Genomic DNA, 12,016 nt, shown 5'->3' on the forward strand with positions numbered 1-12,016 from the left:
TTACAGCTGCTATTATTTTACAGAAGGAAGAGGGGGGAGCTCGAAGGACTTGTGAGCAGGCACTTAGGCGCAATCCTCCTACATGTGTTGCGTTTTGTAGAAATAAAGTTGGCAACATGTTACCATCTGATTATACAATCTTGTTTTGATTTACCAAAAACTGTAGTGCAAGTCACGCCTAATTGGATATAAATGATGCTCACACTAGAGTTGCTAATACATTTAGGGGAAATTGCACTGGAATTGTACAGTCAGATTACCAGAGAAAAACAAAAATAAGGAAAGAAACCTGTGCCTGTATCAACCCATTAAGTATTTTACACCAAACAAACATGATATATATTTATTAGTGGTATTTTTGTGTGCAGGTTTCAGAATTTCCTTTCAAAAAGAATTTTGCTAACCACAATTTGCATACAGACTTGCCATATTACATAGCCACAATGTAATATTGCAGAAACTCCAGTCCTTTACATATGCAGAGAAATACAAACAATAGTATGCAGCCACTGTGTGAGTGGTAGAGGGGCAGACACAAAGCATGGTTCCCACTAAGTCGCAATTCTCAAAAAGCAAGGCATGTATTGGCAACAAACAATCTTGGGCGTCTGGGCTAAACCATCAAGTAAGATATAAAATAGCAGCTTTCTCAGTCCCAAAAATAAGATACATTTGGTATGTTATATGCAATATGCTAATAACTAGATGTCTTTTTTAACTTAAAATTCTCTTTTGAATATAAATAAATAAAAATCTCTGTGACTTAGTGTATGCAATTTACTAAAACATGAAAATTCCTATGTTTTATTTGGACTAAAGGTCACTTTGCAAAGATGCTTTGAGACATATACAAACTTTAGTCTATGATGCATAGGAGAATTCCTCCTCCAGTCCTGAATTCCTCTGGTTCCACTTGTGGATTCACATTGTCATACCAGTGTGATGACTGCCGTTGACTCAACTATGTATATCCCTTCCGAGCTTTAATGATGCAAGGTTGTTGGTACCGAAAAAATTCACATTCAGGATGTTGTTCTGTGATGATGCTTTAGAGTTGCTGAAATTTCTATGAATCTGTTACCATATATAGCAGCTTAGATTGATCACATCCTGGTCTCCTCTAGAGGCCTGCTCATAAAATCCTGGATAGCTTGATGAAGGGGTAACCATTTGTTAATTGATGTCTTCAGAGCTGTAATCCATCTGTTGAAATAATATATGTCAATACAAAAGTGCAACAGCCGTGCTATTTAAAGATTAGTTGTATGTTTTAGTAAAAAAAATCTGGCAATGTTTTCCATTTCACATGGGTGACCTCTGTTCTGTCTCAGCAGGGGATCCCCGATTGATACCCTGCTGTGTTGTATCAGAACTAAAATGAATATCACATTTGTGACATGCATGAGTGTTCCAGTTTTTCCTTTATCTTGCATTTTCTATGGGTAGCTTGATGTAATAAAAAAAAAGGTAAAAAAATGTGTCCACCTATATCTGCCCACATGCGGTCAGGTCAGTAAAAGAAGACTTGGACACAAACTTATTGAGTTTTCTCATGAAATGGACCCATATGTGGGCAAATATAGGCAGACGAATGCCTGCTTAAATCTGGCCCCTTACAGTGATACTTTGCAGTCCATTTTTTGGTTTGTCAAAAACAGACTACCAGAATGCCCATGTTTAGGGAGCTAAGAAAAAACTGCTACACATAGGCCTCAGATGCAGACCCCCAGTGCATTGGCAGTGTTTAACCCAACTTCTAGTGTTTTTTCCATAAAACTGATACAGTTGTTCTGACAACATTGTTTGTGTATAAAATCTGCTCAACTCTACACATAACAGAAACAATCCATACCGCTTGTTCTCAGATGCACTTCCTGCACTCAGGTAGAAAGTTTTAAATTCTTCAGATGGGGGTCTGAGCTCAATTATGCAATGTCTTGAGTTGTGTGTCTGTTCATAAACAGTGTATCCTTGTAGGTAGATGCCACCTGAAATTAGCAAAAAAGTTCATTAATTTAGATAAATAACAGACAGAAAATGTCATGCTGCTCCTACAGTGTTATAGTCTAACACTAGTTCAGATGGGTCAAAACTTGAGGGTAACATCTGGCTTTGTGCAGATTAGGATTGCCTTGAAACACAGTCATAAGGCATTAAGGGTGATTTACTAAAGTTGAGTATCTTGACTAGGGATGAGCCGAACACCCCCCGGTTCGGTTCGCACCAGAACCCGCGAACGGACCGAAAGTTCGCACGAACGTTAGAACCCCATTGACGTCTATGGGACTCGAACGTTCGAAATCAAAAGTGCTCATTTTAAAGGCTAATTTGCATGGTATTGTCCTAAAAAGGGTTTGGGGACCCGGGTCCTACCCCAGGGGACATGTATCAATGCAAAAAAAACTTTTAAAAACGGCCGTTTTTTCGGGAGCAGTGATTTTAATGATGCTTAAACTAAAAAAAAAAAAAGTGAAATATTCCTTTAAATATCGTACCTGGGGGGTGTCTATAGTATGCCTGTAAAGTGACGCGTGTTTCCCATGTTTAGAACAGTCCCTGCACCAAATGTCATTTTTAAAGGAAAAAATCTCATTTAAAACTGCTTTCGGGTTTAATGTCATGTCGGGTCATGGCAATATGGATGAAAATCAGTGAGACAAACGGCATGGGTACCCCCCAGTCCATTACCAGGCCCTTTGGGTCTTGTATGGATATTAAGGGGAACCCCGCACCCAAATTAAAATAAGGAAAGGTGTGGGGCCACCAGGCCCTATATACTCTGAACAGCAGTATACAGGCGGTGCAAACAAGACAGGGACTGTAGGTTTGTTGTTAAGTAGAATCTGTTTGTAATTTTGAACATTTTTAACGTGTTTAGCTCCAGCCAAAAAATCTTTTCTAAGCTTTTTGGAAAACATAGGGAAGGGTTATCACCCCTGTGACATTTGTTTTGCTGTCTTTCCTCCTCTTCAGAAGATTTCACCTCACTTTTTTGTCCCAATGAAAAATGTTTTTTGAAAATTTGGGTTTTTTTGTGGAACAAGGATTGGAAAGCATCAGTGGAAAGGAGAAATTGTTTTCCCATATTAACTCTTACAGGAGAGAATTTCCCTTCCTAGGGGTAGATTTCATCTCACTTCCTGTTGTCTCCTTCCGTTTGCAAGTAGGAGTCGTTTGTAAGTTAGATGTTTGAAAGTAGGGTCCTGCCCTATATACTCAGCAGAAATTTGGGCCTTAGGTGTTGCTGTGGCCACAACACTGTAAGCCCTCACAGGGCCCTGCTGTGAAATATTAGATCAAGAATTGTAATTACATGCCCCTGTTGAACAGGAGCTGAAAAATTAGGCCTTAGGCACTGGTGCTGGTGCCACAACACTGCAACCCCTCACAGACACTCTAGTTGGAACGCAGGAACGAGCCCTGCTGCAAATTATTGCTTCAAAAATTGTAATTACACGCCCCTGTTAGACAGGGGCAAAAAAATTGGGCCTTAGGCACTGGTGCTGGTGCCACAACACTGCAACCCCTCACAGACACTCTAGTTGGAACGCAGGAACGAGCCCTGCTGCAAAGTATTGCATCAAAAATTGTAATTACACGCCCCTGTTAGACAGGGGCAGAAAAATTGGGCCTTAGGCACTGGTGCTGGTGCCACAACACTGCAACCCCTCACAGACACTCTAGTTGGAACGCAGGAACGAGCCCTGCTGCAAAGTATTGCATCAAAAATTGTAATTACACGCCCCTGTTAGACAGGGGCAGAAAAATTGGGCCTTAGGCACTGGTGCTGGTGCCACAACACTGCAACCCCTCACAGACACTCTAGTTGGAACGCAGGAACGAGCCCTGCTGCAAAGTATTGCATCAAAAATTGTAATTACACGCCCCTGTTAGACAGGGGCAGAAAAATTGGGCCCTAGGCACTGGTGCTGGTGCCACAACACTGCAACCCCTCACAGACACTCTAGTTGGAATGCAGGAACGAGCCCTGCTGCAAAGTATTACATCAAAAATTGTAATTACACGCCCCTGTTAAACAGGGGCTGAAAAATTGTGCCTTAGGCACTGGTGGTGGCGCCCAGAACCAAAAATGTTCTTACAAGCTATCAGCGTGATGATTGAGGAGGAAGAGGATAATTACTCAGGGATAGTCACTCAGCATCAGCATAGGCAGTCTTTGAAGGGATCTGAGATTTCAAAAAAAATTATTCGGTTACATCAGCATCAGGTGCTTGGTAGCTGGTGGTGATCCAAGACTCATTCATTTTTATGAAGGTCAGCCGATCGACCGAGTCGGTGGACAGACGCACCCTGTGATCGGTTACCACGCCTCCAGCAGCACTGAATGTGCGTTCCGAAAGAACGCTGGATGCAGGACAGGCCAGTAGCTCAATTGCATACTGTGCAAGCTCTGGCCAGTGATCCATCCTCAAGACCCAGTAACCCAGAGGATTTTCGGTGGGAAAGGTGTCCAAGTCTGATCTTGCCCCTAGGTATTCCTGCACCATGTAAAACAGACGCTGGCGATGGTTGCTGGAACCGATCATACCTTGGGGCTGCGGACCAAAAAATTGTCTGAACGCATCGGTCAGACGGCCACCTTCTCCACCGCTCCTTCTTTGACTGACCGAAGCCTCAGCAACACGTTGTCCAGAAACAGGAGTTTGTAACCTCCCAGTCTCTGGGAACGCGTTGCACAGACCTTTCTGCAAGGCCTCCCTAAGATGTTTCATCCTCTGCTCCCTCTGCGATGGCAAGATAAGGTCCGCAACCTTACCCTTGTAACGTGGATCAAGGAGGGTTGCCAGCCAGTATTGGTCCTTCTCCTTGATACCACGAATACGAGGATCCTTACGCAGGCTTTGCAGGATCAGGGAGGCCATGCAGCGTAGGTTTGCTGAGGCATTCGGTCCGGAGTCCTCTGGGTCACTAAGAACGACATGGTCCGCAGCCACCTCCTCCCAGCCACGTACAAGTCCATGTGTTTCTTGGGACTGATCCCTTAAAGACTGCTGCTGATGCTGAGTGCCAGGCTCCACCTCCATACTGACACAATCTTCCTCCTCCTCCTCTTCCTCCTCGTCCTCTTCCTGTGTGATCGGCGGGCACGCAGGAACACTGTCTGGATAAAGGGGGCCTTGAGAGCTAAGGAAGTCCTCCTCTTCCTGCCTCTGTTCTGCCTCAAGTGCCCTGTCCATTATTCCACGCAGCGTGTGCTCCAACAGGTGGACAAGGGGGACAGTGTCACTGATGCATGCACTGTCACTGCTCACCATCCTCGTGGCCTCCTCGAATGGTGACAGGACAGTGCATGCATCCCTGATCATGGCCCACTGGCGTGGGGAAAAAAAACCAAGCTCCCCTGACCCTGTCCTGGTGCCATAGTCGCACAGGTACTCATTGATGGCCCTCTGCTGCGTGTGCAGCCGCTGCAGCATGGCCAACGTTGAGTTCCACCTGGTGGGCATGTCACAGATTAGGCGGTTCTTGGGCAGGTTAAACTCCTTTTGGAGGTCCGTCAGCCGAGCACTGGCATTATATGACCGGCGGAAATGCACACAAACTTTCCTGGCCTGCCTCAGGACATCCTGTAAGCCCGGGTACCTGCCCAAGAACCGCTGCACCACCAAGTTAAGGACGTGAGCCAAACAGGGCACATGGGTCATTTGTCCCTGTCGGAGGGCAGAGAGGAGGTTGGTGCCATTGTCGCAAACCACCATTCCTGCCTTAAGTTGGCGTGGCGTCAACCACCTCTGAACCTGCCCCTGCAGAGCTGACAGAACCTCTGCCCCAGTGTGGCTCCTGTCCCCCAAGCACACCAGCTCAAGCACCGCATGGCATCTTTTGGCCTGCGTACTTGCGTAGCCCCTTGAACGCCTACGGAGCACCGCTGGTTCCGAGGAAGAGGCCATGGAGGAAGAAGAAGAGGAGGGGGTGGAGGAGAGAGGTGTGTCACAATCAGCATTTTGGAGGCGTGGTGGCGGAACAACCTCCAACACTACTGCACCTTGTCCTGCATCCTTCCCAGCTGCCAGCAGAGTCACCCAATGCGCCGTGAAACTTAGGTAACGTCCCTGTCCATGCCTGCTGGACCATGAGTCAGCTGTAATATGCACCTTACCGCTGACCGCCCTGTCCAGCGAGGCATGGACATTGCCTTCCACATGCCGGTAGAGAGCCGGAATCGCCTTCCGTGAGAAAAAGTGGCGTTTGGGTACCTGCCACTGAGGAACCGCACATTCCACAAACTCACGGAAGGGGGCAGAGTCTACCAACTGAAAAGGCAGCAGTTGAAGTGCTAGCAATTTTGCCAAGCTAGCATTCAACCGCTGGGCATGTGGATGGCTGGGAGCAAACTTCTTTCGGCGGTGCAGCAGCTGGGGCAGGGAAATTTGCCTGGTACAATCTGACGTCGGTGTACCAAAAGCAGATTGCCCACAAGTACTTGGCTGTGACACACCTAATTCTACACCTTCATTCCTCTCACTGCAGGTCTCAGAGAGGACTGAAGGTCTAGTGGGGTTGGAAATCTCAGCTGATGAGGAGCAAGGAGAGATCCTCTTTGTTCTTTGGTGTGGGTCTTTTAGATACGCTTGCCAACGAACTGCATGGCAGGTCAACATATGTCTGGTCAAGCATGTGGTACCCAAGCGGGAGATGTTTTGGCCACGCGAGATACGCTTGAGACATATGTTGCAAATAGCAGCGGTGCGATCTGATGCACTCGTCTCAAAAAAGGCCCACACCAAAGAACTTTTTGAATAACGTGCAGAGACTGCAGCGCCCTGCACATGTGGAGCTTTGGGGTGTGATGCAGTCAATGTGCTGCCCTTAGGCTGGCCCCTGGAGGGCATCCTGCCTCGTTGGTGATGTGCCGCCGCCTCCTCCTCCTCCTCCTCCTCCTCCTCTCTCCTATCAGGCACCCACGTTGAGTCAGTGACCTCATCATCCCCTCCCTCCTCATCACTGGAGCAAACCTGGCAGTATGCTGCAGCAGGGGGAGCATGACTGCCAGATTGCTGTCCTTCTTGGGCACCCCCTCTGTCCGTGCTCATGTTACTGCCTTCATCGAGCTCAGTATCGTCATCAGAGCCTTCCAAACGCTGGGCATCCTCCTGGAGCATGTACCCAACACTGTGGTCAAACAGTTCGAGGGAATCCTCATGAGGACATGGTGGAGCTAGGGAAGGAGTCACTGATGACATTGAGCTGAGGGAAGAGGCCGCTGCTTTGCCAGACAAAGCACCCTGGGCATGGGTGAGAGAGGATAAGGAGGATGAGGACGGCTTGGTCATCCACTCGACCAAGTCTTCCGCATGTTGCGGCTCAACACGGCCAGCTGCCGAAAAAAAGGCCAAGCGTGTCCCATGGCCACGTGCTGATGAGGATGCACCGTCTCCACGACCAGCACTAGACACAGAGCCTGCTTGCCCTCTCTTATTGGCTTGTGACTGTCTGCCTCTCCTTCTTGGCCTTCCAGACATACTAATGGCCTGTAGCTGCACTAAGCTGGGATAGAACACCTGTAATTTTTTTCAAGTAGCTTTATATACTGTAACCAGACAAGCCTGCCTGTCAGTAGGAAGATAATAGGAACGGATCTAGCTGAACACTGTGAGCAGGACGCACTGTACTAAATGTAAATAGTCTAGCTGCCTGACCGTGGTACTAATAGGATCAAATAGAACACCTGTAATTTTCTTCAGGTAGCTTTATATACTGTAACCAGACAAGCCTGCCTGTCAGTAGGAAGATAACAGGAACGGATCTAGCTGTACACTGTGAGCAGGACGCACTGCACTAAATGTAAATAGTCTAGAAGATAACAGGAACGGATCTAGCTGTACACTGTGAGCAGGACGCACTGTACTAAATGTAAATAGTCTAGCTGCCTGACCGTGGTACTAATAGGATCAAATAGAACACCTGTAATTTTCTTCAGGTAGCTTTATATACTGTAACCAGACAAGCCTGCCTGTCAGTAGGAAGATAACAGGAACGGATCTAGCTGAACACTGTGAGCAGGACGCACTGTACTAAATGTAAATAGTCTAGCTGCCTGACTGTGGTACTAATAGGATCAAATAGAACACCTGTAATTTTCTTCAGGTAGCTTTATATACTGTAACCAGACAAGCCTGCCTGTCAGTAGGAATTTAACAGGAACGGATCTAGCTGAACGCTGTGAGCAGGACGCACTGCACTAAATGTAAATAGTCTAGAAGATAACAGGAACGGATCTAGCTGAACACTGTGAGCAGGACGCACTGCACTAAATGTAAATAGTCTAGAAGATAACAGGAACGGATCTAGCTGAACACTGTGAGCAGGACGCACTGCACTAAATGTAAATAGTCTAGAAGATAACAGGAACGGATCTAGCTGAACACTGTGAGCAGGACGCACTGCACTAAATGTAAATAGCAGGAACGGATCTAGCTGAACACTGTGAGCAGGACGCACTGCACTAAATGTAAATAGCAGGAACGGATCTAGCTGAACACTGTGAGCAGGACGCACTGCACTAAATGTAAATTGCAGGAACGGATCTAGCTGAACACTGTGAGCAGGACGCACTGCACTAAATGTAAATAGTCTAGAAGATAACAGGAACGGATCTAGCTGAACACTGTGAGCAGGACGCACTGCACTAAATGTAAATAGTCTAGAAGATAACAGGAACGGATCTAGCTGAACACTGTGAGCAGGACGCACTGCACTAAATGTAAATAGCAGGAACGGATCTAGCTGAACACTGTGAGCAGGACGCACTGCACTAAATGTAAATAGTCTAGAAGATAACAGGAACGGATCTAGCTGAACACTGTGAGCAGGACGCACTGCACTAAATGTAAATAGCAGGAACGGCTCTAGCTGAACACTGTGAGCAGGACGCACTGCACTAAATGTAAATAGCAGGAACGGATCTAGCTGAACACTGTGAGCAGGACGCACTGCACTAAATGTAAATAGCAGGAACGGATCTAGCTGAACACTGTGAGCAGGACGCACTGCACTAAATGTAAATAGCAGGAACGGATCTAGCTGAACACTGTGAGCAGGACGCACTGCACTAAATGTAAATAGCAGGAACGGATCTAGCTGAACACTGTGAGCAGGACGCACTGCACTAAATGTAAATAGCAGGAACGGATCTAGCTGAACACTGTGAGCAGGACGCACTGCACTAAATGTAAATTGCAGGAACGGATCTAGCTGAACACTGTGAGCAGGACGCACTGCACTAAATGTAAATAGTCTAGAAGATAACAGGAACGGATCTAGCTGAACACTGTGAGCAGGACGCACTGCACTAAATGTAAATAGCAGGAACGGATCTAGCTGAACACTGTGAGCAGGACGCACTGCATTAAATGTAAATAGTCTAGATAGAAGATAACAGGAACGGATCTAGCTAAACTGAATACAGTGTATATATATATATATGCAACACCTGGGATGCATATATATATACACAATACACTGTAAGTGCAGCTAACTGTTCTGCCTAATCTATCTAACTCAAATCAAATGACACTGTCTCTCTCTCTCTCTATCTCTCAGCACACCGGAACACACACTACACAGGGCCGCCGTGCAGGCGGCCTTATATAGTGTGGGGTGTGTACTAAATCCCCTGAGCCATAATTGGCCAAAGCCACCCTGGCTTTGGCCAATTACAGCTCTCTCTACTGACGGCGCTGTGATTGGCCAAGCATGCGGGTCATAGTGCATGCTTGGCCAATCATCAGCCAGCAATGCACTGCGATGCCGCAGTGAATTATGGGCCGTGACGCGCCACACGAATTTAGCGCGAACGGCCCATAACGTTCGCAATTCGGCAAACGATCGAACAGCCGATGTTCGAGTCGAACATGGGTTCGACTCGAACACGAAGCTCATCCCTAATCTTGACACAATAAATGGTTTGAGTATTTACTTCAAATCCAATCATCATCCTAACGTAAACTAATTTATTGTGTGGAGATTCTCAACTCCTTTTTTCAAATCAGCCTGACTGCTTCAACCCAAACTTCCACAGAACATTCAAAAACTTTCCACCAAGTTTTGGTGAACCACTTTTAAGGACAGTCTCAAACAAGACCTAAAGCAAGTATAGGAATAAGCAATTCCCAGCTTCCTCTGACCTTCTGTATGCTTCTTTTAGGTTTGTGACTCAAAAATGTTGAAATCAGGCACAGAGAAGCAACTAGCCTTTATGGAGAAAGGTGAGCCATTGCTGCTACCACATATCTGTTAGAATAGGTGTACTTTAGCTTTTTATGGTCTGCTAAATTGGTTCAAACATCCAGAACCCAAGAATAACAAGAATTTTTTCTTCCTAAATATTTAATCACTAATTTAAAACTCACCAAGAGCACTGTTTGAACGAATACTTGCATAGAAGTACAAGCAGCCATCTTTTAATATGCAGTAGTGCTGGACCCAGACATCCTTGTTTCTGTCCAGTTGGTGAAGGAGACCCAAACACTCTGGGTTCTTGATTGCTAATGGAGGAAGACTGATATTGTGCATGGTCACATCCACCCACATATGGTTCTATATTGAAAAAAAGTGTTGTGAATTTGAATTATTTGATACAAACTGCACATTTATATTGTAATTAAAGGGCACATAACTTTTAGTTAAATGTACATATCCTCACTATCCCTGTAACTTAGTGGTTGCAAACCCTTACATATGAAGTGACTAACTTCAGGTAATACACAGTGATGAAACAAATCCTCCTACATAAGTTGTACCTGTTTATCTGTAGAATTCTCTTCTACAGCCATTCAAAGTGCAGAATTTATAAAGCTTGTCTAAGATGTAAGAAAAAAAATATAGCGGAGCACTTAAATTACCCATTGCAGAGCTCAGTGAGGAGAGCTGAGAGCTGATGGGCAGGAAGGGACATATACCTCTTTAAACAGCACACAGGAAAAGAGCTGTGGCTGTCAATCGGCTGAATATCCCTCCCCTGTCACCCTTTTCTCTTGGTGTCAGGAAAACGTGTCAGAAGTAACTCATGCAGATAGCAGAGGAAAGAAGCAGCAGACAGAAATGACACTTAGGGGTTATTTACGAAAGGCAAATCCACTTTGCACTACAAGTGCACTGCGAGTGCACTTGGAAGTGCAGTCGCTGTAAATCTGAGGGGTAGATCTGAAATGAGGGGAAGCTCTGCTGATTTTATCATCCAATCATGTGCAAGCTAAAATGCTGTTTTTTATCCTCCTTGCAAGTCCCCCTCGGATTTACAGTGAATGCACTTCCAAATGCACTTGCAGTGCACTTGTAGTGGAAAGTGGATTTGCCTTTCGTAAATAACCCCCTTAGTGCTCTTAATTTAGACAAGTACACACTATAGTAGGATATGCTGTGTTCATATAATCTCTGAAGTTTACAACCACTTTAAACTAATGTAGAAACCTTGCACCCAGTTGCTAACTTACTGTATGATAGCATTACAGCATAAAAAAAAATACTACACATTTTTTCACCACTTTGCCCAAACCGAAAAAAACATTTTTGAGCTATAGCTGGTCTAATGGGGAAATAAATAAACGCTGCAATAAAAACTGGTATAATCTTCACACTACACTTTCTCTTTAACCTCTTGAGTCCTGGGTGCTATTAAAAATGGAACTTGGAAAAATGGAACTCATCAGCTCACGAGCTTCCAATACTTCTACAGATCTCTCCATAGCAGCCGGCTGTAGAAGAGAATGTAAACACAATACTTCTGCATTGTGTTTACGTCGGGAGTATAGTGAGATCATGGCAGTTCCTGTCAGTATGGAGGCTCCGGCAGAGCTGTTGGAGCAGCAGTAGCACTTTAATAAATATCTACTGCTAGAGATAGGCAGAGGGAGCCGCAGCAAGCAGCTCCAGCTTTCTTGCTCTCTAAGTTGTGTTATGTACAGACACAAAACATAGAACAGAGCAGACCACTGTTAATTAACAAAGGGGCTTGCACCCTCTTTTAATTAGAAGCAGAATCTGCTCAGTTTCT

General features: G+C 45.5%; 1 protein-coding gene across 2 annotated transcripts in view; it reads right to left on the minus strand.

The window, feature by feature from the left end:
• Positions 1-337: 337 nt before the first annotated feature.
• LOC141137341 (uncharacterized) overlaps positions 338-12,016 on the minus strand; it is a 90,762-nt gene continuing 79,083 nt past the window's right edge. For both annotated transcript variants that reach the window (XM_073624578.1, XM_073624577.1), the window contains 3 exons: positions 10,374-10,560; positions 1,853-1,988; positions 338-1,203 (listed from right to left, as the gene is read on the minus strand). In XM_073624578.1, the coding sequence (XP_073480679.1) occupies positions 1,104-1,203; positions 1,853-1,988; positions 10,374-10,560 (423 nt within the window). In that variant the 3' untranslated portion in view covers positions 338-1,103. The remainder of the gene's footprint in view (positions 1,204-1,852; positions 1,989-10,373; positions 10,561-12,016) is intronic.

The sequence above is a fragment of the Aquarana catesbeiana genome, linkage group LG01 (genome assembly GCF_042186555.1).
Source record: "Aquarana catesbeiana isolate 2022-GZ linkage group LG01, ASM4218655v1, whole genome shotgun sequence".
NCBI lineage: Eukaryota > Metazoa > Chordata > Amphibia > Anura > Ranidae > Aquarana > Aquarana catesbeiana.